Here is a 27,256-nt window from a genome sequence, read left to right as displayed (position 1 = left end):
AAAGAATGGGCAACTTTATTGTATCTGTAACCCATTGCCCTAATTAGTTACCCTGTTACTCACCAAAGCTGCCCAGAAAAATGGCTTTAAAAGTTGCCCAGTGTATCATCAGCATTACTCTCAAATAACATATAATGATTGTTATCTAAATGTTTCCTCACCCGGTTGAGTCCCCATGGCTTTGTACACACTCTTGCAGACCTGCAGCAGAAGCAGCACCTTGTCAATGGGCGAATGACTGCGTTGCATTAGCATGAGCTTAGCCTTGGCTCGGTCTACTCCGCGAACGTCCAGAACTCCCACTCGTACAGCCAGACGCTCCAGCGCCCCCTCCTGGTGGGCCAGCAGACTCTCGGTGACCCGCTGTATGGAGCCATCCCGAGTGTGGAGAGACATCAGCGTCTGCTGCAGCTGAACCTTCAGCGGCTTTAATACGCATCCAAACAGAGCCTTTTCCAGCGCTAGATCTGTGGGTCACATGACAGGAAAAGATGTTTTTCTTCTGAACAGAATCAGAATCGGTTTTATTGCCACATGGAATATGTTTTAGCTACAGGAGCTTCCAGTGTACATAAAGTGACAACACAAAATAAATATGAAAAAAAGACCACAAATATTAAATAAAGATGCAATCAGCCAAAAAGCTCTGGATGTTGAATTGTATGTAGAGATTTGTTATACCTATACAGGGGCGTATGAAAAAGTATTGCACATGTTTATTGCACAGTAGGGGGACAAATTAACTGTTCATGAGGTCACAAGGTCAACAGGTGAGTGGGCTTGACAAACCACCTGTAGAAAAAACACTCTTCCAGCTCTCTGACACTTTAAACAACACTTGGACCAGTTTTTGCACCAGACACATTTTTACAACCACAGTTAATGGTTACCCATTTCCAGCATTTTTCAAAATATTTTCCCACTAGTTTATATATACAGTATATATTGTAGAACACTTGATTATACACTCTATATTTCCTTAAAGTGATAGGTAAAACAAAGACAAAGAAGTCAATGGTTCCTCGTTTCCAGCATTTTTCAAAATATCTTCCTGCTAACATATCGATATATTTTGGAGCACAAAAGCTTACACTATTTATTCTTTCTTAAGTGGTTCCTTTGAGGGTTTTTCACTGCGTAAAACATATAGTATGCTGGAATAGTTGGTGGTTCATTCCGCTGTGGCGACCTCTGAAATAGAGACTAAGGCGAAGGAAAATTAATGAATGTTAAGAAATGTGTTGAAAAAAATCTTCTCTCTGTTAAACAGAAATTGGGGAACAAAATTTTTAGGGAAGGGGGCACAGTGGGTAGCGCTCTCGCCTCACAGCAAGAAGGTCGTTGGTTCGAGCCTCGGCTGGGTCAGTTGGCATTCCTGTGTGGAGTTTGCATGTTCTCCCCGTGTTGGTGTGGGGTTCCTCTGGGTGCTCCGGTTTCCCCCACATATCCAAACACATGCGGTACAGGTGAATTGGGTAAGCTAAATTGTCCATAGTGTAAATGTGTGAATGAGAGTGTATGGGTGTTTCCCAGTGATGGGTTGCAGCTGGAAGGGCATCCGCTGCGAAAAAAATATGCTGGATAAGTTGGCGGTTCACTCCGCTGTGGCGACCCCTGATTAATAAAGAGACTAAGCCGAAGGAAAATGAAAATATATGAATGAATGAATGTAACAAATGACTTCCATAGTAAGAAAAACAAATACAGTGAAGGTCAATGGTTACTCATTTCCAGCATTTTTATAAATATCTTCCCAGTAGATTTTTTATATATATATATATATATATATATATATATATATATATATATATATATATATATATATATATATATATATATAAGAGAACACTTAATTATATACTGTATATATCCTTAAAGTGATAGGAATAACAAGGACAAAGGAAGTTAATGGTTACCCATTCCCAGCATTTTTCAAAATAACTTCCCACTAGCTTATAGATATATTTTGGCGCACACAAACTTATAGATATCCTTAAAGGGACAGTTCACCTTAAAATGAAAATGTACACACAATTTACCCTCTCAAGTGGTTCCTTTGAGGGTTTTTCGCTGCGTAAAACATAGTATGCTGGAATAGTTGGCGGTTCATTCCGCTGTGGAAATGGAGACTAAGCCAAAGGAAAATGAATGAATGTTAAGAAATGTGTTGAAAAAAATCTCTCAGTTAAACAGAAATTGGGGAACAAAATATTCAGGGAAGGCGACGCAGTGGCGCAGTGGGTAGCGCTGTCGCCTCACAGCAAGAAGGGTGCTCCGGTTTCCCCCATAGTCCAAAGACATGTGGTATAGGTGAATTGGGTAGGCTAAATTGTCCGTAGTGTATGAGTGTGAATGAGAGTGTATGGGTGTTTCCCAGTGATGGGTTCCTGCTGGAAGGGCATCCGCTGTGTAAAACATGTGCTGGATAAGTTGGTGGTTCATTCCGCTGTGGCGACTCCTGATTATTAAAGGGACTAAGCTGAAGGAAAATGAATGAATGAATGAATAAATGAATATTCAGGTGGTCTAATAATTCAGGAGGGCTAATGATTCTGACTTCAATTGCATATTATGGTGCAGGGGCTTCCTCAGAGGAAATGCAAGCAATTTTTCATGCTTTGTGTAAGCAGTCAGAATGCTCACAATGGCATGACAGCATGTAGAGGACAATACAGTATGATACTACGACAGAATATCTTCCTATACACCGCTGAAAAGGAGACAATATGGCAAAGATGCCTACTCATGTTTGCCTAAATCTAATTGGAAGAAGCTTTTTTATCCTCTAGCTCTATTTAAACACGATTATGTCCACGGTAGTGAACACACAGCCACCGAGCAGCTCGGGGGAACAAAATAAATAAGCAAATTAATGTTTGCACGGCAGAAGAAAGAGCCAGACATATTACAGCTAAACAAGAAAATGTGTGTGCTGCGCGAAATCTCCTCCTTCTACTGTATCTGGTGCTGAAGTGTGCGTGGGAATGTGCTGTGTGCTAATGATAAATGCAAAGTGGAAACTGCCAATGCCTCCACCAACATCCGAAACAACATCCATCCCCGGGGACGTGGCCGGCTTTTTAGATTTCTTCCTTTGATTTGGAGGAGACATCTCATAAATCTGCTCATAATCACTGCTTTGGAGGGTTATAAAAGATTTGATGTTTTGATTTGAGTGACGTGATTTTCTGCGGTATAACACAGCGCTATGGTTACTTAAACTTGTCTTAAAGGGGTAGTTCACGCAAAAATTAACAATTTACTCAACTTCACTTGTTTCAAATCTGGTTGAGTTTCAAATCTTCTGTTGAACAGATATTTCAAATAATGTTGGAAACCAGTAACCATTGACTTTCATTGTATTTGTTTTTCTAACTATGGAAGTCAATGGTTACCGGTTTTCAGCTTTCTTTGAATTATCTTCTTTAACGTTCAACAGAGTAAACCTCAACAGAATCACCCGAGAAAGACTAAACAGTGTGTAAACTTTCATTTAAGGGTGAACTGTCTCTTTTAGGATATCTATAAGCTTGTGTGCAGCAAAATATATCTATAAGTTAGTGGGAAGATATTTAGAAAAATGCTGAAAACGAGTAACCATTGACTTCCATTGTATTTGTTTTTCCTATCATTTTAAGCATATGCACAGTATATAATCTAGTGTTCCCCAAAATATATCTATAAGTGTGAAGATATTTTGAAAAATGCTGAAATGGGTAACCATTGGCTTCCATTGCATTTGTTTTTCTTACTATGGAAGTCAATGGTTACAGGTTTTCAGCTTTTTCCCCCAAAATATCTTCTTTAAGAAAAATCTCTTTCAGGATAAATAAGCTTGTGTGCTCCAAAATAAACCATTAAGTTAGTGGGAAGATATTTTGAAAAATGTTGGAAATGGGTAACCATTGACTTCCATTGTATTTGTTTTTCCTACCACTTAAAGGATATATACAGTATATAACCTAGTGTTCTCAAAAATATATCTATAAGCTAGTGGGAAGATATTTTGAAAAATGCTGGAAACTGGTAACCATTGACTTCCATTGTATTTGTTTTTCCTACTATGGAATTCAGTGGGTACAGGTTTTTTGCATTCTTCAGAATATCTTCTTTATTGTTTTCAGCTTTTTTCCCCAAAATATCTTCTCTAGTGTTCGACAGAAGAAAAATGTCTTTAAGGATAAATAAGCTTGTGTGCTCCAAATTAAACCATTAAGTTAGTGGGAAGATATTTTGAAAAATGTTGGAAATGGGTATAACCATTGACTTCTATTGTATTTGTTTTTCCTACTACGGAATTCAGTGGGTACAGGTTTTTTGCATTCTTCAGAATATTTTCTTTATTGTTCAACAGAAGAAAAATGCCTTTAAGGATATTTATAAGCTTGTCTGCTCCAAAATAAATCTATAAGTTAGTGTGAAGATATTTGGAAAAATCCTTGAAACGGGTAACCATTGACTTCCATTGTATTTGTTTTTCCTATCATTTTAAGCATATACACAGTATATAATCTAGTGTTCCCCAAAATATATCTATAAGTGTGAAGATATTTTGAAAAATGCTGAAATGGGTAACCATTGGCTTCCTTTGCATTTGTTTTTCTTGCTATGGAAGTCAATGGTTACAGGTTTTCAGCTTTTTTCCCCAAAATATCTTCTTTAGTGTTCGACAGAAGAAAAATCTCTTTAAGGATAAATAAGCTTGTGTGCTCCAAAATAAACCATTAAGTTAGTGGGAAGATATTTTGAAAAATGCTGGAAATGGGTATAACCATTGACTTCCATTGTATTTGTTTTTCCTACCACTTTAAGGATATATACAGTATATAATCTAGTGTTCTCAAAAATATGTCTATAAGCTAGTGGGAAGATATTTTGAAAAATGCTGGAAACGGGTAACCATTGACTTCCATTGTATTTGTTTTTCCTACTATAAAATTCAATGGTTACAGGTTTTTTGCATTCTTCAGAATATCTTCTTTATTGTTCAACAGAAGAAAAATGCCTTTAAGGATATTTATAACCTTGTCTGCTCCAAAATAAATCTATAAGTTAGTGTGAAGATATTTGGAAAAATCCTTGAAACGGGTAACCATTGTCTTCCATTGTATTTGTTTTTCCTATCATTTTAAGCATATACACAGTATATAATCTAGTGTTCCCCAAAATATATCTAAAAGTGTGAAGATATTTAGAAAAATGCTGAAATGGGTAACCATTGGCTTCCATTGCATTTGTTTTTCCTACTATGGATGTCAATGGCCACAGATGTACAGCTCTCTTCAAAATATCTTCTATTGTGTTCAGTAGAATAAAGAAACTCATAAAGGTTTATAACCAACAGAGGACGAGTAAATAGTGGGTCAATTTTACATTTTAGGTGAACTAACCCTTTAAGCATTGCCGTGAATTAACAATGCATTATTCTGAAAAAACAAAACAAAACACTGCAAGGACATTTGTCAGAAATATATATGTATAGTTTGAAAAGTGCATCAGAAAACAGGAGTCATTATCTCATACCCAAACTGCTTTTTTGCTGTGTAATAAAGTGATTCAACAACAAATGCTGTTTTACTAGAAATCCCTTAAGATTCTCTGAAACTAATCACATCTTTCATCCACTCTGATGGTTTTAGGGTTTTTAAAACCCCACTGATTGGTTTCCGTGATGCAGTTTATAACCCCGAGTCATTTATCTCCAGTAAAATCCTTAGTGATGTTTGCTAAGTCAAACATAGCAGTTATATTTACAATTCTGCTCATACTTAAAGGGATAGTTCACCCAGAAATAAAGATTCTGTTATTATCTACTCATTTAACCCAACTACTACAACAGTTGGGTTAAAAAATATAATTTAAATGTAATTGTAAAAATTGGGTTTGTCGATATTTGATCAAAAGATTGGGTTAATTATTATTGATATTATTATTAGTTTGACTAATGACTGCTGAGTACTGTTTTAATACTACCAATATTATTAGGATCCCACCGGATTTCAGATTCAGCAATAATCTTAGAAATCCAGCTCAACCCTTACCTTTCTCATTCTCAGGGACCAGCGTCTCAATCGGAGGTTCGATTTCTCCTGCCTCCAAAAGGAGGCTTTTGGCTTGGGACAGAAACCTCCTCATTCCCTGAAGCATCTCCACTGCAGAACTGTGCACCGAGGCCTCCATTTCTTGCCTCTTCTTCTCTAAGAAGTCCTGAACCAGTGATCCAAACGTGGAGCGCCTGTCCCGGGAGAGTTCGTCCACCAATCTGGCAACTCTGCGCTCAGGAGCGAACACGCACACAAATGCGGCGGTCATGCGGCGTAGAGTGGAGGTGGGGTTTGCGGATGGGAATCGGGTCCCGCGGGCAGCAGGTGGCCATTGGTGGGCGAGGTCAACCTGTAAGTGGACATTGGAAGATAAACTCCAGGTGCTCCGGTTTCCCCCACAGTCCAAACACATGCGCTGTAGGTAAATTGAATAAACTAAATTGTCCGTAGTGTATGTGTGTGAATGAGTGTGCATGGGTGTATCCCAGTACTGGGTATAAAACATATGCTGGATAAGTTGGTGGTTTATTCAGCTGTGGCGACCCCTGATGAATAAAGGGAATAAGCTTAAGGAACATTGCAATATCGATCCTAAAATGATATATTTTGCAGCCCTACTCCACATCAAGAGCTACTGGTCAGCCCATGATTCAGAAAACATCTGAAACAATAATTATTGTAAAAAGCGCTATACACATAAATTTGAATTGAATTGAAACACAAATCACTTATGAATCAACATCCAAACCTGCTATAGACTTGAACAGTGCAGTGTTGTACTTTATAATCAAAGAAAAGAAAGATCTCCTAATGTGCCCTTTTAAGTTATAAAGAAATGTGTGTTTTTAAAATTAACATAGATACTAGAAGTCAATGATTTACTTTAATGATTTATCCTGACATGTTTACTGCTCCAAAATATTTGAAATGTTTCTTAGAATAAAATATATTGTGTTCAATTGGGGAAAAGGTTGTTGTTTTGTTACCCAGACATTTAAAAAGAGCATATTTTTGAGCAGTAATCACAGTACCATGAAACAGCGATATATTTATCCAAGGTTATTGTACCGTCAGAATCTTATCCCGGCCCATGCCTACCTGTGCGTCCTCTTCCTCCAAACTGCTGAAGGAACTATTGCTGTCCAGTTCAGCAAGAGAAGGAGCTCGAGTCCTTTCCAAAGCAAGACACACCTCGCCATCTTCAGGGTCTTTGTTGAGTTGGGGTAAGGAGTTACTCTAGAAAACCATGTCAAAACAAGCAAACAAACAAACAAACAAACAAACAAACAAACAGTTCATTTTTTAACAGAAATAATTCCAGCACACATCATTATTACATCCCTTAAAGGTCCCATGAAATTATAATACATTTTTTAGATGTTAGTATGAGTATAGTTGGTTTTTAGAATATCTATAAGTTGGTGTGCTCCAAAGCAGTAACAAAATTCGAGTTTAGGACATATAAAACTGATATAAACATCCAAAGCTAATAGTTTGCCACTTTCGCATAAATGGATCAACAGTTTTATTCACGTCAGCTCATACTTCAGTTTCTCATCAAATCTTCTGACCAATCAAATGCTCTCTAATGTCTCACATGCCCCGCCCCCTTCAAGACGCTTCTCATTTCATGCACTTGAGCTCAACCACTCTCACTGGCAGTGCGGTCATAAAACAAAACGCTATTGGTTGTTTTGGGTTTTTTTTTTTAAAGGGGAGGAGATACTCTATGCTCCGCCCTCTTTTCAGGTTTTAGTTGAGATTACGTCAAACATTGAATAAATGCACGTTTCAGAGCACTTCACAGAAACTTTACAGGGAAAAAAAAATGTCATCCTCCCATGTTCCGCCTAAATGGATCAACGTTTTTATTCACGCCAACTCATACTTCAGTTTCTCATCAAATCTTCTGACCAATCAAATGCTCTCTAGTGTCTGATATGCCCCACCCCCTTCAAGACGCTTCTCATTTGCTTTTCATTTGATTCAGCAATAATAAAGCAATGATAAAGCAATACGCTATTGCCTGTTTTTTTTAAGGGCAGGAGCTACACTAAGTCCCACCCTCTTTTCATGTTTCAGTTGAGATTACGGCGAAGGGCAATTAAAAATGCACATTTTAAAGCACTTCACAGGACTTTTATTATATGTATATGATACAGAAAAGACCTCTTTTGATACTGTTCTGTACCTTTTATGGTACAATTGAAATTAAGGTACACAGTTGTTCTCATAAAAATGGTACATAAGTGTTGGACAACTCCTTTATTACAATATCTCTGAAAATAAATATTACTGGAAAGGCAAAGTGATTTTATGAATAATTTCCATATTAAAACATGAATCATCATTTATAATCACGTTTAAAGAAACTCAAACATTCATTATTAAGTTCTATTATACAAAACAACTGGTAAAACATAAAACTATAGGTATATAAACTAATTATTTAAGCCATTTTTAATAAATATTTGGTAAGCATTTTCTGATGCACCTTTTGCCGTTCACTTTCCACTACGCATGTGACGCAAGTCCAACGCAAGTCCTGCATATGCAAAGTGTTCATGCAGACATTTTAGTATTGTAAAGCTAATCAAACATGGTGCACATCTCATTACAATAATTCTGCATAATTCTATTTCTGTTTTAAAATTAAGTTAATTAAACGAACTTTTAGATGATTACAAAGGTGTTGTGTGAAAACTGGAGAAAAAATATGTTATATTGTACATGGGAGAATGTATTTCTTTTGATTTATGGTAAAGTATTTTTTATTCTTTATTGTAAATGGAAAAGGCTCATTTACACATCAATTTATTTAAAAAAAAAAAACATTGTTTATTAAATGTATTTGATGTTTTATGTTTACTGAAAATAAATGAACCCTTTCTGGATATAGCCAAATGACCTTTAAATAGTTCTTGAAGGAACACATTTGACACTGTTAAGGTATAGTGTGTCTTGTCACTGTACTGGTACCTTTATGGATCAGATTTGTACCTTTGATGAAGGCACACTATTGTATCTGCAGGTTTAAAACCAAAGGCACATTTTGGTTTCCCATGGTACAAATCAAGTCCTTAAAGGGACAAACTGTAATGGTACAAATGTGTTTCTTTGTCTTAAGGTAACATTCTGTTCTATAAAAAGGTCCTGCCCCAGTGACAAAGGTTTGTACTTTCTTTGATACAACATTGTACCATGGCTGCAGCAGGCACAATGATAGTGCCCAGCTAGTTAACTAGGTAACGGTGCTGCATAATATTATTGTGCCTCTGCGCCATGTCATCATTTTCAATGACTCGTTTTCGGGTGTTTACACAGACATGACTCTGGCTGTGTTTTTAATAACTTCCACTTTAAAACATGTTTTTAAATTGTCATGTAAAAAACAGGCAAAACAAATCAAATCTTTTCCATTTTTGGCAGAAAACATTGCTTAAACGGCTCCCTAGCCCCAATTAAACACACCTGAACCAAGAAAGATGTACTGGAGCTAAACTTAGGATAAGGACAGACCAAGAGCAGGATTTGACATCCCATCCTAATCTCAGGATATAGCCAGAATCTAACTCTGAATGTTGTCCCATAAAGAGCATGGTACAAAAACATGCCTAATTTGCAAAATGTCAATCAGCCAACACTTACAGGTAGGGTTTTGCAATATGATTATATATATTTATATATAAATACAGCTGAAGTGAGAATTATTAGCGCCCCTGTTTATTTTTGCCCCATTTTTTGTTTAACGGAGAGCAGATTTTCTCAACACATTTCTAAACGTAATAGTTTTAATAACTCATTTCTAATAACTGATTTATTTCATCTTTGTTATGATGACAGTAAATAATATTTGACTAGATATATTTCAAGACACTTCTATACAGCTTAAAGTGACATCCCTGCAGAAAAAAACAGCTTAAACCAGCCTAGGCTGGTTGGCTGGTTTAAGCTGGTTGACCAGCCTGGTTTTAGAGGGGTTTTGGCCATTTCCAGGCTGGTTTCCAGCCATTTCCAGCCTGGTCTTAGCTGGTCAGGCTGGAAAATGACCAGCTAAATCCAGCTAAAACCAGCTTGACCAGCCTGGTTTAAACTGGACATAGCTGGTTTTAGCTGGTCATCTCCCAGCCTGACCAGCTAAGACCAGGCTGGAAATGGCTGGAAACCAGCCTGGAAATGGCCAAAACCCCTCTAAAACCAGGCTGGTCAACCAGCTAAAACCAGCCAACCAGCCTAGGCTGGTTTAAGCTGTTTTTTTCAGTAGGGATTTAAAGGCTTAACTTGGGTAATTAGGTTAACTATGCAGGTTAGGGTAATTAGGCAAGTTATTGTATAACGATGGATTGTTCTGTAGACTATAGAAAAAATATATAGCTAAAAGGGGCTAATAATTTTGTCCGCATGTCGTCAGGCTCTACTTACAGGTGGGATCTGTCCCAGCATCTGTTCGTCCTCTTCTTCTGAGGTGGGAGTGAGTGCTGGGGTCCGCCTGAGCACACTTAACCCTCCCGTCCGTCTTCTCTCCGAATTCTGTCCGTGTGTTTCCCCCGGGTTAAGCTCAGAATCTCCCCCTGACAGGCTGAGCGAGGTTTCGTTGGACACGCGGATCCTGAGGCTGCGTTTGAAGCGGTGCCGTTTGTGGGATGCGGTTCTGCTGGGTTGCGGAGGCTGAAGGAATAATGGATTGACAAAACATGGGCTGATCAACCTGGATATCCTGTGGGGTGCTGAGGGCGGAGGGGGGCCGTTTGGTAGGCCAGGGGACGTCTGAGAGCTCCAGAACTCTGGTTGCAAAGAGTGAAAAAACACAGTCAGCTTTTTTTCAGGAACAATAAACGTATATAAAGTAATGACCTGGATATATTCTGAAAACACTGTAAAAAATGCTGGATTCCACAAAATCATTTATGTTGTCCCTACACAAATCTAGTAGGCTAGTTTTTAACAGTAGATGACGCTCTAGTGCAGGGGTGGGCAAACTCGGTCCTGGAGGGCCGGTGTCCTGCACAGTTTAGCTCCAACTCTAATCAAACACACCTGCTTATAGTTTTCTAGTGATCTTGCAGATACTGATTAGCTTGTTCAGGTGTGTTTGATTAGTGTTGGAGCTAAACTGTGCAGGACACCGGCCCTCCAGGACCGAGTTTGCCCACCCCTGCTCTAGTGTGTGTGTAGTGTATGAGTGTGAACGAGTGATGTTTCCCAGTTGCAGCTGGAAGGGCATCCGCTGTGTAAAACATATGCTGGATAAGTTGGTGGTTCATTCCTGCTTTGGCGACCCCAGATTAATAAAGGGACTGAGCCGAAAAGAAAATGAATGAATGAATGACTCTACGCTAGTTTTAACAGCAGACGGCGCTCTAGGCTATTTTTTTACAGAAAACAGTGCTCTAGGCTAGATTTTAACAGCAGATGTGCTCTAGGCTATTTTTCTGAGGCTAGTATTTAACAACAGATGGCCTTTAAGCTAGATTTTAACAGCAGACAGCGATGTAGGCTAGCTTTTAACAGCTGATGGTGCTCCAAGCTAGTTTTTTAACAGCAAATGGCACTCTACGCTAGATTTTAAGGCTAGTTTTAAAAGCAGATGGTGCTAGGCTAGACTTAAACAGCAGATGGCGCTCTACACTAGTTTTTAACAGCAGACAGTGCTCTAGGCTAGTTTTTTAACAGCATATGTATGCTATGCTTGTTTTTAAGGCTAGTTTTAACAACAGATGGCGCTCTATGCTAATTTTTAAAATTAGTTTTTAATAGCAGATGAGGCTCTAGGCTAGTTTTTAGTAGCAGATGGTGCTCTAGGCTAGTTTTTAATATCAGATAGTGCTCTAGGCTAGTTTTTAATATCAGATGGTGATCTAGGCTAGTATTTAACAACAGATGGCGCTCTAGGCTAGTTTTTAAGAGCAGATGGTGCTCTAGGCTAGTATTTAACAGCAGATGGCGCTCTAGGCTAGTTTTTAAGAGCAGATGGTGCTCTAGGCTAGTTTTTAAGTGCAGACAGTGCTCTAGGCTAGTTTTTTGACAGCAAATAGTATTCTACGCTAGTTTTTAAGGCTAGTTTTTAGTAGCAAATGGTGCTCTAGGCTAGTTTTTAACAGCAGACCGTGCTCTAGGATAGTTTTTAAGAGCAGATGGTGCTCTAGGCTAGTTTTTAGGTGCAGACAGTGCTCTAGGCTAGTTTTTTAACAGCATATGTATGCTATGCTTGTTTTTAAGGCTAGTTTTTACAGCAGATGGCGCTCTAGGCACATTTTTAAAGGTAGTTTTTAATAGCAGATGGTGCTGTAGGCTCGTATTTAACAGCAGACGGCGTTCTAGGCTAGTTTTTAATAGCAGATGGTGCTCTAGGCTAGTTTTTAGTAGCAGAGGGTGCTCTAGGCTAGTTTCTAAGAGAAGATGGCGATCTAGGCTAGTTTTTAAGTGCAGATGGTGCTCTAGGCTAGTTTTTTGACAGTATATGGTATTCTACGCTAGTTTTTAAGGCTAGTTTTTAGTAGCAGATGGTGCTCTAGGCTAGTTTTTGAGAGCAGATGGTGCTATAGGCTAGTGTTTAACAGCAGATGTATTTGATAAATTAAAATTAGGCAAAAATTATCCATATGATCGACTGCTTCAGCCCAAATTCTGTAGTACTGTGATACTACAATTTATTATCCCATGAGGAGAAGAAGAAATTGTGGAAAACAGTGACATGTGACAAAATCAAGATGGCGGATGTCCAAATTCCATTCTATGTAGAACAAACTTTTTTAACAGTCAGGATGTATGTTTAAAATCAAATGTAATCTATGCAAGTTCATGAGCAGCTTTAGTAAAAATGAAATGCTAATTTTGTGGAAATGCAATAATTGAATGATGGGACAACAGTTGATGAAACGGCAAATCACAGCTCATGTATAAGCACAGAACTGGAAGTAAGAGGGTGTTAAGGATACTAAGTGGGTGTTTACATGCAAGAGCTACAGGTACAGCAGCAAAAAGGACAACTTAGTTTTAAGTGTCTGAAAGTGGGTGGGAAAAGGTCATGAAATGCATATAGTTTATTACCTAGACCCAGATGTGAAATGCTTTCCAGCTGGGTGTGTGTCACGGCCTGTATAATTGCTTCAGGGAGCTCGAGCGGGAAAGGCAAAACATCTCTGTTTAACACACACAAAGAGCAGAAATTACATAATAAAGTCACAGATCCTTCACAGGAATCATTTACCTACAGTATGCTGTTTGTTGTACCTGCTGATGGTGTAAAATGCCACTAGTCTGCAGAGATCAGGGAAGCTCAGGGCAGAACTTTCTAGAGAAAATGCTAAATAGTGAAAAGAAGAGTTTAATACATACAAATGTTTCCATATTAAAAAACAAATTTAACATATTTAACTGTTGAACAATATAAGAGATTGTGTGGACTTGAGAGTACCGAGGCCCAATCCCGATTCTATTTTTGTACCCCTAGCCCTTCCCCTTGGCCCTTAAAACAAGAGTGTGAAGGGCTTCAAACTTACTCCTAAGGAATGGGACAACTCTACAACACCAGCACTTGACATCATATGTCGTCGCGAGCTCTTACTTCATATGAGATTGATGATGGCGACTGCTGTAGTTATTCCAGTTGTGTTATATTTTGGTCTATTATTTGTCTTCAGGAAAACACGAAAGGCAAGACTATCATGTTATCATAACGATATAATGTGGCAATAAGCTCAGAACTGTACTGTGCATTTAAGAGCAGATTTACACCGGATTTACACCGGGGCCATGTCAGTTTAAAACTAGACTACAGACACATCTCTTTGCATTAGCATACACAAAACACAAATACTTTTGAAATCCAAATCCTCTAAAGCAGTGTTTCTTAACCACGTTCCTGGAGGACTACCAGCTCTGCACATTTTCCATGTCTCCTTAACCAAACACACCTGACTAAGATTATCAGCTCATTAGTAGAGACTGAAGGACCTATAATTGGTGTGACAGACAAAGGAGACATTAAAAACATGCAGTGTTGGTGGGCCTCCAAGAACGTGGTTGAGAAACACTGCTTTAAAGGATTGTTAGGCTGCTATAATTAGAGCAACCGGAGTTGCGAACGCTTCTCAAAAGACATTATAAATTGAACAGCATCTACATTTATGTTAGTCTGTTTTCTTTTTCTTATCCCGAGGTCTCCATAATCCTGGATGCGGCCGTAGCCTGAACAGCTGCTGTGGTGGTCATGGAGGAGTGGAGCGCATGAGGGTGTTTCCCGAAAGACCCCAGTGACAGACGAGTCTTCGCATTGATCTCGTGGGCCAGCCTGAACACCAACCGGTGACCTCTCCCACCTGCAGCTTCTCCACAACGGACGCCCAGCGCTCTCCAGCCTCCGGCGCCTAGACTGCAGCTCTGCACAAGATGTTTGGCCAGAGGAGAAATGGACGTGCCTAACTGAGCCTGGTTTCTCTCAAAGTTTCTTTCCTTCACTTTCATCAATTGGTGAAGTTTGTTTCTCGCCACTGTTGCTGGGTTGCTTGGTTTGTGATTTGTGGAGCTGCACATTGATAGATTTGCACTTCAGTGTTTGGACGCAAAAATTAACCCACACTGAACTGAACTAAACTAAAAACTGGACTGACACAGTTTCAATTTACTAGAACTTCCATGTTAAGCTGCTTTGACACCATCTACACTGTTAAAGCACTAGAGAAATAAAGATTAATTGAATTGAATATTCATCTATATTAACGTTATAGCAGACACTGTAAAAAGGTCATTCCCAGCCACTAGACTTTTCTGATAGGGTATTCCAGTGTCAATGAGCGACAGATGTGAAAGCATGTTGTGAGACTACTATACAGGAGTTATTATTATGGATTACAGAGAGCGTATTTTTTAATAGTTTTATTTTTAAAAAGCACGACGGTAAAACACGGTAAAACGCCATTATGAATGTATTAGAACATATGCTTGTTTATTGTAAAAAAGTCTTAATAACAAACAATACTTAAATTTGTATATCTTCTGACTAGCATGTGCAGCCATGTTGCCGTTGTACCTGGTGTATTCGGGGAAATTTTTGGTTTCGAATGTGGTCCTTTTCGAGGTCTATCTAGCTATTCCACTTAGCCCTACACCCAGGGGGGATTTTAGGATTTTCTTTTTAGGGGGGCTCAGCTCCTGAGGTTAAAAAAATAAAATATAAATATATATATATATATATATATATATATATATATATATATATATATAAGCCTAATATAACATTTACAAGTAGTAATTTATTAGTAATAAATTAATAAAATGTTTAATATGGTAAAAAACTGTACTGCAAAAACAGAGATAGCCATTTGAGTTCTGAATGAGCCGAATAGGCTCAACACACCTGTTTACTGTAGTAAAAACCACTTCCTATATTTAAGTAGATTTTTTGTTTACATGTATTAAATAAATAAAACTGCCACTTTTCTAATTAAACGGTAAATTTAAATATATATTTTAAACCTACATGCTAATTTACATATTTCATGATCTGAATCACAATAATAAATCTGAATTTTTTTAGTACAAGACAACACATGATGTTTCAATCATTAAAATGAGTACATTCACTAAGTGGTTCTGTCACTGTTTTTAATCTTTTCTGTGTAAGACTGTGTGATATCGTTAGATCCACATGCACTAACACAAAACGTGTTTTATATTGGTAGTTAATTTTGAAATTAAAATAGCGAAATGTTCGAAGAGCTACTTTTTCGAGAAAACAGCTGTGATTATGAGGTGAGCACCGATGAAACAGCAGATGGGAAACCCGATGGCTCCTCCATGACATTGGGGTACAAGTGATACAAGTGTATCTATAGCAAAGAACTGCAAATAAGCGGATATTATAGGCTTAAGTACTATCGTAATCTATTGATAAACACACACATATATACTTATATTATTATATACATATAATAACGAGCCATGGTCGACCTGGGCTCAAATAAACCCTGTCGTCGTCATGATGAACAGCCACAAAGCCAAGAAGAAGAGCAGATTTACCCTGTGCCCCGTAGTTTTTCACAAGGCAGTCTGAGGCGCGAGCGGTTTCGCTTTCTTCCTTGCGTTCGCCGTGCATCTATATCTGCAATAACAAACTTCTTGAGCTGATGATAATAACCTGCGCTTGATTATTGACGTGCTTTTGAAACCCGATCTAATCAGACACTGACAAACGCGAGAGTGAAGCGCGGAAAAAAGAGAGGAGCCGGAAAAAAAGGAGCACATTATTTTTCAGCAAACGTGAACAAACTGCCTTGTTTAACTATTATTGTTATTATCACCTTTTGGACTAATATGAACTCAGAATGATGGAATTAGTCTCTAACAGAGGCTACATGTGCTGCTGAATATTACAGACACAGATGAGAGGTTTGCTCTGACTGTAGGCTATACTTTGGGTTGTTTTTGACCCTAAATACGGACGAAATGTCTGTTGTGTGTGTTCTTCTGTAGTTAGTAACATATCTGAGACTGTAAGGGGCTGTATGTGTTCATATATGTTCATTTATTTATTTAATATAATTACAGACGTTACAGTAGGCTCTTTCGCTCTATCATTGATCTGCAGTTATAATCAACTCATGCTCATAGTAAAGTTAGTAATAAACATTTCTACACAAGTATTTATGTGTGTAAAGCATCTGTTTTATGAGGAGAGCTTCTCATATGATATGTGAGCGACCCGTACAGCTTTACTGTAGACATTTCCTCCAGCTAGAATGACGTCGACTGAAACTTTCTGTTGTACACCACGCCCACCAAAAGGGTACCCTTGTTAGTGGAAACGCAGGCCTGATAAAGCTGACCTGTACCAAACCGAACCGTACCGTACCAGTCAGTGGAAACGAGCCATAAGCTGCCATCATTAATAGGCCTTTTATATAAAGTATTAAACACACTTCAGTAGTTCAGCACTTTCTCCTTGTGTCATTTCATTGTTATTACACACAACTAATCTTTTAGATTTTTTTTGATTCGTTTTATTTTTATGTTGTTTATTTTTATGGTATTGTTTGGATTTTTACCTCAATCTGATTCAATTTCATGTCAACAGCTCCTTTAGAAATATTATTCCCAACAAAAAACATGACGCGTTTAAAAACAATACTTATTTTCCCAGCTGCATACCAAAATATACAGTTTAAGTCAGAATTATTAGCCCCCCTTTGAATTTCTTTTTTCATTTTAAAATAATTACCAAATGATGTTTAACAGATTCAGGAAATTTTCACAGTATGTCTGATAATGTTTTTTCTTCTGGAGAAAGTCTTATTTGTTTTATTTCGGCTAGAATAAAAGCAGTTTTTAAATTTTTTAGGAACCATTTTAAGGTCAAAATTATTAGCCCCTTTAAGCTATTTTTTTCGATAGTCTACAGAACAAACCACCGTTATACAATAACTTACCTAATTACCATAACCTGCCTAGTTAACCTAATTACCCTAGTTAAGCCTTTAAATGTCACTTTAAGCTGTATAGAAGTGTCTTGAAGAATATCTAGTCAAATATTATTTACTGTCATCATGACAAGATAAAATAAATCAGTTATTAGAGATGAGTTATTAAAACTTATGTTTAGAAATGTGTTGAGAAAATCTGCTCTGGGTTAAACAGAAATTGAGGGATAAAATAAACAGGGGGGCTAATAATTCTGACTTCAACTGAACTTAAATGGAGAGTTTATTTATTCAGCTTTTTGGTGAAATATAAATGTAAATTGTTTAATAAAATGTTATGGGGTTTAATAAAAGTTATGACCGGTTCTGTGGTTCATGGTAACAGATTATATGAACCAAAGGTTTGTGTTTGATGTAGGGGATCAGTCCACTACAGTGTCTGTATTTGTGGCATGTTAAACTCACTAGGGGCAGCACGGTGGCGTAGCACAATCACATCACAGCAAGTAGTTTGTGGGTTCGAGCCAATGCTGGCTCAGTTGGCGCTTCTGTGTGGAGTTTGCACGTTCTCCCTGTGTTGGCGTGGGTTTCATCTGGGTGCTCCAGTTTCCCCCACAATCCAAAGACATGCGTTACAGGTGAAATGAATAAGCTAAATTGACCATAGTGTGTGTGAGTGTGTGCAAGAGTACGTGGGTGTTTCCCAGTGTTGGGTTGCGGCTGTAAGGGCATCCGCTGTGTAAAACATGTGCTGGATAAGTTGGCGGTTCATCCCGCTGTGGCGACCCCTGATTAATAAAGGGAATAAGCTGAAAAGAAAATGAATGAATGAATGAACTCACTGGAATCCTCCTCACGTACTGGAAATTGCGACACTGCTCCCTCCTGCACCCGCACACACAAAACCTTCCTGTGGGAGGCGCTGCACTTACACACCAGGAAAGTCTATGGACAAACAAGGCAAATTCAGCATTCATTGACCCTTATTAAACATAATAGGTAGTTTATTGGAATTGTAATTGGCTGATTGACTGTTAATTACAGTCGTCTTACTGTCTAGGTAAAGGTTACAGAGAGGTGTATCACTGCATGATTACTGTAATTACTACGCTCAATAAATTCTGGACAATTGATTATTCCCAGAATATCAAAATCAACTGTAGGCGCTAGATCTTTCTCATATCTGGCACCTAAACTCTGGAACAGCCTTCCTAGCACAGTTGCGGAGGCAGACACACTCTGTCATTTTAAAACTAGACTAAAGACGCATCTCTTTGCATTAGCATAAACATAAAACACCAATGCTTTTGATATCCAAATCCTCTAAAGCAGGAGTGTCCAAACTCTGTCCTGGAGGGCCGGTGTCCTGCATATTTTAGTTCCAAACCCAATTAAACACACCTAAACCAGCTAATCAAGCTCTTTCTAGGTATACTACAAACTTCTAGGCAGGTGTGCTGAACGAAGTTTGAGCTAAACTATGCAGGACACCGGCCCTCCAGGACTGAGTTTGGACATCCCTGCTCTAAAGAATTGTTAGGCTGCATTAATTAGGGCAACCAAAGTCGGGAACACTTCCCAAAAACATTATAATTCTACACTCATGCTAGTCTGTTTTATTCTTATCCCGAGGTCTCCATAATCCTTGACCCAGCCGTATCCTGCAACCCAGGCTCATTCTGAGAATGTAGTCCCGTGGACGTTTCTGGAGGCCTCGAAATATGTAGCCGGGGGTACGTACGGCTGCATTTCATTTTTTTAAACGAACGCTGCGGGGCGGTGTGACGCCGTTCCCTTCGGCGCTTGCCGGCCGGCCAGCCGGCCGCTCGCCTCCGTGTGGAGGGCTTTCCCGCTGCAACCAGTTTGTCCGGTTAGCTCTTCATGTACTCTGGCGGACTCGAGGCGCAGAGAGGGGCTGACCACGACGACGACGACCGGGTTCGAGTCCGGGGAAGAGCGGTTCCAGAAATCAGGTGAGAAAACAAAAACAAAATCCAAAAAATAAAGCGAACAAGTTCATCACAGGGTGAGAATGTGGTCAAAATCCGAAAACGTGGTAAAAATCAGACGAGGGCTTTTCTTTTTCTGGACGGCTTTTGTGAATCGCCGTTGGTTGGGTTTAGGGACGGAGGAGGGTGGGTCAGCCGATTGGCCAGTCGCACGGTCAATCATTCTGTCATCCAGGCAGACAGGCGGAAGGTCGTTCGACAGCGGCCTCTAGCGGGTTTACGCGAGAACGGTGCGGGAAAAAGTGCGCACAGCGGCCTCTCGCGGATTCGCTAAAACAAAAACTGCAAAATTACGTACCTCCCGGGACGTATTTCGCGGTCTCCAGAAACGTCCCCGGGACTACATTCTCAGAATGAGCCTGGGTTGGTATCCTGAGTAGATTCTGTGGTGGTCATGGAGGAGTGGAGAGCAGGAGACTGTTTCCTGAAAGACCCCAGTGACAAACGAGTCTCCGCACTGATCCCGTGGGCCAGTCTGTACACCAGCCGGTGACCTACTCACACCTGCAGCTTCTCAACGATGGACGTCCAGCGTTCTCCAGCATCCGGCTTCTAGACTGCAGGAGAAATGGTCGTGCCGAACTGAGCCTGGATTCTCTCCATCACTTTCACCAATTGGTGAAGTTTGTTCCTCGTCACTTTCGCCACTAGCTAGCTTGGTTGGTTTGGGACTTATGGAGCTGCGCATCGATGGATTTGCTCTTCAATGTTTGGACTCTCAGCAGTGAAAATTAAACCACACTGAACTGATCTTCAACACTGGAAAATGGACTGACACGGTTTCAATTTACTAGAACTTCTATGTTAAGCTGCTTTGACACAATCTACATTGTAAAAGCTCTATAGAAATAAAGATGAATTAATTGAATTGCGAAAATATTTACTTACGTTTGTAAATTAAATATTTATATTACAAATTATGTGTAAATGTAAATATATATGTAAATATTTAGCTTTTGTATTTCATCTTTTATGCATAACATTTACACAAACATTATGTAAATGCTAACTCTTTTAGATTCGATTAATTGATTATTCGAATAACAGCTCTAACTGTGAGTTACTGACTCATTCTCAATATGGTGATTTTCTTACCCCGACTATCTCTCGCTGCAGGATTTGGTGGGCGGAGTCAGGGTTGATTGACAGCTGCAGCCATATGGAGTGTGTGAGCAGAAGACGATCCAAAACACTCAAACTCCTCTGGAGAGAAGCGTCCATCTAAAACACAGAGGACAAGGGGGAAAACAAAACAAAACAGTTACACTTTATTTGGTCCCACTATATATTAAGTGATCTTAATTACTATGTAGTTACATTTAAATGAATACACAGTCCACTTATTATGCACATACATGCTTTTATACACTGCACTAACATTTTAAAAATGCTCTGCTTGTACATACCTCCATAATTAATTTTGGTGATTCCTCTAACTATACTTTATCAAAAATATACATACAGTTCTTTAATAAGCAATAACTAATATGTTCTCATTCCAAAGTGTTAAAGTCTGCATGAAACGGAAGCTGTGCGGTTTTTTTTCTGAATAGTGATGCAGTTCCTAGAGAAACAGACAATCCAGGCTTATTATTGATACGTGTCCCTACATACATTTTTTTTTTCTTTTTTTAAGATTTATTTTTGCCCTTTTTTTGCCTTTATTAGATAGGACAGTATTGAGACAGGAAGCAAAGTTGGAGAGAGGGAGAGAGAGAGAGAGAGAGAGAAGGGGGGGGGGGGGGGGGGGTAGGGTAGGGAAATGTCCTCGAGCCAGGATTTCAAGAGTTCACACTTAGCTGATAATCAATAAAGCGTATTTGGCATGCTGTCCCGGGAGAGAGCCCTGAGCTCGTAATATCCTCGAGCCCGGGGCTCCCACCCGTTAGAAGGGCGAGAGGGGAGTTCGAGCTCAGGTAGGTCTCGAGAGCTCCCCTGCTTGTTGCTGCGTGAGAAGTGTAAACTAGGGTTGTTTCACTGATAATTTGTTTAGTCGATTGACTATGTTTTATGTTTTTGGACGGTGGGAGGAAACCGGGGGACCCGGGGGAAACCCACGCGAACTAGGGGAGAACATGTAAACTCCGCACAGAAACACCAACCAGTCCTATAGGAAGTTGGACTAGTGGTTTTCTTGCTGTGAGGCCACAGTGCTAGCCGCTGGGCTATCGTGTCACCCATCGGAAAAAGAGGGAGGAAGTAGGGGTGGTAGGGGGGAGCTTCAAGACGAAGATAACTGGAGTGAAAAACTCTGGTTATTTATAATGCATCCGTAATCATTTAATTGGTCAGATTACGGAGCTAATGAGGAGCCAGCCGTGTTGATTATAAGCACGTGATCCTCTCGAAATTAGTTTATGAATAAACCACACTTAAACTCGGGACGCCCTGACGTGCTACTGCACCATATGTCGGCGCACTAACCACTAGTCGACCCCTATATACACTTCTAAAGATTGCGAAATACATCTAGGGAGGTAAGTTTTTTTTTTTTTTCAGTTTTTGGTTTTTGCGAATCCACCAGAGGTCGCTATGTACGCTTTTTCAGATCTCAAATTTCTCTCGCGAGTGCCATTCGCGCCTGCTGTTCTCATGTAAATCCACCAGAGGCCGCTGTTGACTAATTGACCCACCCTTCTCCTTTCCTAAACCCAACCGATAGTAGCTGCGTCCCAAATGGCACACTAAACACTATGCACTATGTACTTATGCACTTACACACTTAACAGCACAGTATATGTATGTAGTGTTGTCCCAAATGGAACAGTAATGTTTTATTTTTTACTAAGCGAAAATTCAAACAGTTTCCCTGATGATGTTTGACGTTTGCCAAATTAGTGAAATAATTGACCAAATAATTACCAAATATCTGTCAATATCTGTAGGCGCATTTTGCTTTCACAATCCAAAATAAATCAAGCAATCCAACATCAGTGCCTGATAGCTCCACCCCTTTCGCTACGTGAGCAAACCTGCGACTGTTGAGCGCGTGAAGTGTCCATCATTCCACACTTCATTTTACCGGTTAAATAAGTGCATCATTTTTTAGATTAGATTTTAGATTCAACTTTATTGTCATTACACATGTACAAGTACAAGGCAACGAAATCCAGTTTCGGTCTAACCAGCAGTGCAATAGCAGCAAGTGCAGGATACAGGTATAAGTTATAAAGTGCAGTTATAGAAAAACTATGGTAATATTTACAGATGGATGTACAATGAACATTATATACAGGTTGTATTAGCTATGAACAGATTTACAATAAATGAATGAATATTCATTTATCATCCAGGGAATCTAAAGTGCACTTATTATTTTTAGAGTTTTCAGTGTGAACGCACTACTCACACTATTTATACTACAAAATGGCGGAGAGTAGTGCATAAGTATGTGATTTGGGATGCACCTAGTGTTTTCAAAGGCACCGATTGACCTGCCCACCAACTTCCCTAAACCCAACCCAGAGTGTTTACATAAGCAATCCAGGGGTGCGTTTCCCAAACAACGACGTAACTCCCGGCTGAACTATCATAGTACGATGCATCGTTTAGGAAAAGAACGATGTAGTGACGAGTGTTTCCCAAAAACTGTAGTTTGTCTGTCCCAGATCCATCGTTTGAACCATGTTAGTTATAACGTAAAACACACATTAAAAAAAAAAAATCCAATATTAGTTTTGATAAAAAAAACATGCAGTCGTTTTCCATATTAATTGAAATATATGTAAACGGCTTATATAGGGCCAATGTTTACTTTACAAATATTATTGAGAACATTACATATTCTGTTAAAACATAAAATAACTTACAAAAGCTAACAAGTATACTAATATCAGATATAAATCATACAAATAAATAAATAAATAATGAAGCTTTTTATTAAGAAATGAAATTTCAAATTTATTAGGAAATTTTAAAAATCCTACTTTAATAATAATATTAATAATATTAATTATGATAATAACGATATTATTAATATTATTATTAAGTAGGATCTTGTTTATTTATTTTTTGAAAAGTCTATTCTTACAATTTGACACATGCAAACCACTGCAGAAATGTTCTAACCAACAGGCCCATGTCATATACAGTACAGATACTTAATAAATAACCTATCAAAAATTTAAACGATTAACGTACGCATGTCTTTTGTTTTCACAAGCTTTGGAGACGTAACGTAAATTCCGCTTTTAAACAGGTCACCTATAGCTTTCGTCATGAGCCATGGCTGTGTTCAAAATGGCATCAATGTTTTCAAAGTGCACTGCAAAGCGAGCACAAACGTAAACATGAAGATCGCTAAAACTGAACTGTAAAAATACTTTGAAAGCAAATTACACCTAAGAGAGATGACTTTAATGGGTTTTTAAATCATTCCAAGTTTAAATGTTGGAATATTCTAAATGAATAGGGCATAGGGGGGATAACTGGGAATAGAACACAACCAGGAACTATGTTTCTAACTACAGCTCCAGAGGTGTACTAGCCAGCATGGAAGTTTGCGACGCAGTTTGCGAATGTTCGTTAAAATGACGGATTTGGGAAACGGCAAATCATCGAACTATGTCTGTAATGATGCAACTTGCAAGCTTAATTGGCTAATGATGGTTTTCAGAAACGCACTTCAGAAAAAGAAGCCTGATTTTTACCCCGTTTTCAGATCTTACCACGTTCTCACCCTGTTATTTACTTGTTTATTTAATTTTTTTTGCCCTTTGTTTTTGTTTTACCTGCTTTCTGGAACCGTTCTTCGTCAAGCTTTAACACCGTCATCACAGTCAACTCCTCTCAGCGTCTCAAGTCCGCCAACGTACATGGTGAGCCACTGGGCAAACTGGTAATAGTGTAAAGGCCATCCACACTAAGGTAATCGGTCAGCTGGTATGCGCGAAAAGAAACAGAAGCTGCCGGTTGTGACATACCGCCCAGTAGCGTTCGTTTTTAAACACAAAATGCAGACATGCGTAGCTCTGGCTACATAATTCGCACTCTCCAGATATGTATACGGGGGTACGTTTTCACAATAAGCCTGTATTGGAAAGAGAATATTAAACGAGAAAACAGTGGGCGTGGTTTGTTTTTTCTACTGCGAGCTGATTGGATGTAGCAAAGTATGAATTTTTATTCAGAAAAGTGCGGAAAAGGGTTTGGGGAGAGTTATTACAACTGACTCCTCCTGCTGCTCACCATTTCTGTTTGTTGTCAAAACTGGCATCTAAAGGGGCGTGGTCAGGTATGTTAGCCACACCCACTACACCAGACATACATAATCTGAGAATCTGACTGAAAACAAACAGGAAGTGCATTTTCAGATTTCAATTAAAGATTATAAGGGCAAACTATTGTTTTTCTTAATGAGATGCGCAAAACTAGCAATGTGAGCTAACAAAATCAATATGGTTAGTTTTGATTTCATGCACACTTTAACAACATAAAAACTTAGGCTACAGTACTTTCAGCTGCAGTAAGTCAGCACTCAGTTTTACACTTTTTACCCTGTCCAAATACATCCTGAAGTTCCACTCCCCTAGAAAAACCCCTCTAGCACAGAAAGTGAGGTAAAAACTCAGTCTGGGCCTGCATGAAACGGGCAGACAATGAAGCGAAACAGCAGTCAGTGCTTCAAACGCTCGCTGCATGCGCTGACACTGTGTGGGCAGACCGAGAGGATGCTTATGCATAGCAGCAGATGGTTGTCATGGCAACAGATGCCTACTCGGTCCTACCAGGCAGTCCCACTCATCCAGACACCTACTCACCCGAAAACACACACGCGTGCACACAAGACACACCGCGCTTAAAACGCAGAGCAACTGTTGGCAAAGTAGAGAGGATGTTTTTTTTAATTCCTGCTTCTCCTGCCCTTTCTCTCACGCGCCGTGTCAGAGAGCTTGCGATATTTTTGTCTCATATTTGTGAAGCCCACATCCCCGTTCTCGTCATCCGACAGGTAGATTCATGTTGCCGTCAAAAACAATGACGTGTACGGTTTGCTCAAACTACTTATTTAAAATGAGCTGAAACAACACGATTCTTTCGTTTCTTTGGGGGGACAACTTAATTGTTTTATGTTGAATCCAGTTAAATTAGTAAAAACCGAGTTAAGTTCACCAATTCTGTATATAATTTTTATGGACAGAATTTCAAAGCGCAGCCTTGGACTGGAGGGGGTCCGGTTTGGAGACCACAGGATTTCATCTCTGTTATTCGCAGACGATGTTGTTCTGTTGGCTTCATCGAACATGGACCTTCAGCATGCTCTGGGATGGTTTGCTCCTGAGTGTGACGTGGCTGGGATGAGAATCAGCACCTCAAAGTCCGAGGCCATGGTGCTCCAGAAAAGTCCTTACCCCTGTTGGAGGAGTTCAAGTATCTTGGGGTCTTGTTAAAACGTAAGGATGGAACGTGAGATTGACAGGCGGATTGGTACAGCGGCAGCAGTAATGCAGTTGATTGTCTGGTCTGTTGTGGTAAAGAAGAAGCTGAGCCGAAAGGTAAAGGTCTCAATTTACCGGTCAATCCACGTTCCTTCCTCTTACATGGTCATGAGCTTTGGGTCATGACTGAAAGGACAAGATCTCAGATACAAGAGGCCGAAATGAGGTTCCTTCGCAGGGTGGCAGGGCGCATCCTTATAGACAGGGTGAGGAGCTCTGTCACCCAGGAGCTCGGAGTAGAGTCGCTGCTCTTCGACATCGAGAGAGGTGGCTCGAGCATCTGTTTCGAATGCCTCCTAGGTAGGTGTTCCAGGCATGTCCCACCGGAAGGAAGCCTTGGGGAAGAGCATAGACTGTAAAATATATGGACGGAGCATCCGTGACGTCACCCATAGGTTTCTGAACTCTGCAAAAGAAGCTACAAGTAGGCGTGGCCAACCGTCGCCATTTTGTTCGTGCGTCATCGCACCCACGGCGGGATACCAAAGAAGGGCAAAGAGGCGGAGAGTGAGCGGAGCTACAGACACCTGCTGGCACTTTGCTTAGACCTGGCAGACAGACTTTACTTTGGGAGAAACGCTTGATACTTTATTACCTGCGACTCGTTTGTGTTCTGACCACATGTGCTTGGCTGTACACTTTATCAATAAAGTGTTTAGACTTTTAAAAACACTGTAAAACATTGAGCCACTAAACATTGTTCTTATGACGTTTTTCTACAGGAGGAAAATGCCAATTACTTCCAAACACTTCAGATATAGTGTGTGTTAGTAAATGCAGGACTATTGATGAACTCCAGCATAACACTGTATGATAACGCTTCAGATGACTGTTCTAGAGCCTACAGCTAATCAATCTGTCACATTCTGGAGTGCTTTACGGGTCTATAGAAAAATATTAATGATAAATGATCTTAAATAAAACAAAGACATTTATAGAGATGGTATACAAGTATATAACTTTACTCACATGGGAAACGGAGACCACGTGAATGGTTTGTGAGCACAATTAAGTGCACACAGCATCACATATCATCTGATAATTGTAAGAAATAAGTCCAAAAGGCAGCTGACTGTGTAAAGCCACATAAAACAACACAAAAATACAATGAATATGCCGAGATCAGTGGCTAATCTGCCAGATTCAGCTGAGGTGAAGTGACGGCGACCAGCAAGACCTAGCTGTCACTCAAGTGGCCACGCCCTTAATTATGCAAACTTAATATAACCTAATATAAAGGAAATGGATGAGTTATAAAAAAATTCAGCCCCCTCACAGTTGTCATGGAGGGTAATAATAGCTATATGAACCAAAATCTTTCTTTGTACCAGGCTGTAAACACCTTTTCT

At 39.4% G+C, this 27,256-nt stretch overlaps 1 protein-coding gene across 1 annotated transcript in view; it reads right to left on the bottom strand.

Annotated features, from left to right (window-relative positions):
* The window catches only part of rin1b (Ras and Rab interactor 1b), a 64,188-nt gene that overhangs the window by 9,978 nt on the left and 26,954 nt on the right, over window positions 1–27,256 (bottom strand). Inside the window, exons 2-9 of the mRNA XM_056460968.1 lie at window positions 20,566–20,691; window positions 18,304–18,406; window positions 13,278–13,350; window positions 13,095–13,186; window positions 10,467–10,828; window positions 7,143–7,280; window positions 6,042–6,393; window positions 162–467 (exon numbers count right to left, since the gene is read on the bottom strand). Of these exons, the coding sequence (XP_056316943.1) occupies window positions 162–467; window positions 6,042–6,393; window positions 7,143–7,280; window positions 10,467–10,828; window positions 13,095–13,186; window positions 13,278–13,350; window positions 18,304–18,406; window positions 20,566–20,691 (1,552 nt within the window). The remainder of the gene's footprint in view (window positions 1–161; window positions 468–6,041; window positions 6,394–7,142; window positions 7,281–10,466; window positions 10,829–13,094; window positions 13,187–13,277; window positions 13,351–18,303; window positions 18,407–20,565; window positions 20,692–27,256) is intronic.

The sequence above is a fragment of the Danio aesculapii genome, chromosome 7 (genome assembly GCF_903798145.1).
Source record: "Danio aesculapii chromosome 7, fDanAes4.1, whole genome shotgun sequence".
Taxonomy (NCBI): Eukaryota; Metazoa; Chordata; class Actinopteri; order Cypriniformes; family Danionidae; genus Danio; species Danio aesculapii.
Note: the sequence above shows the minus strand (reverse complement) of the source record. Positions and strands in the feature narration are given on the sequence as shown.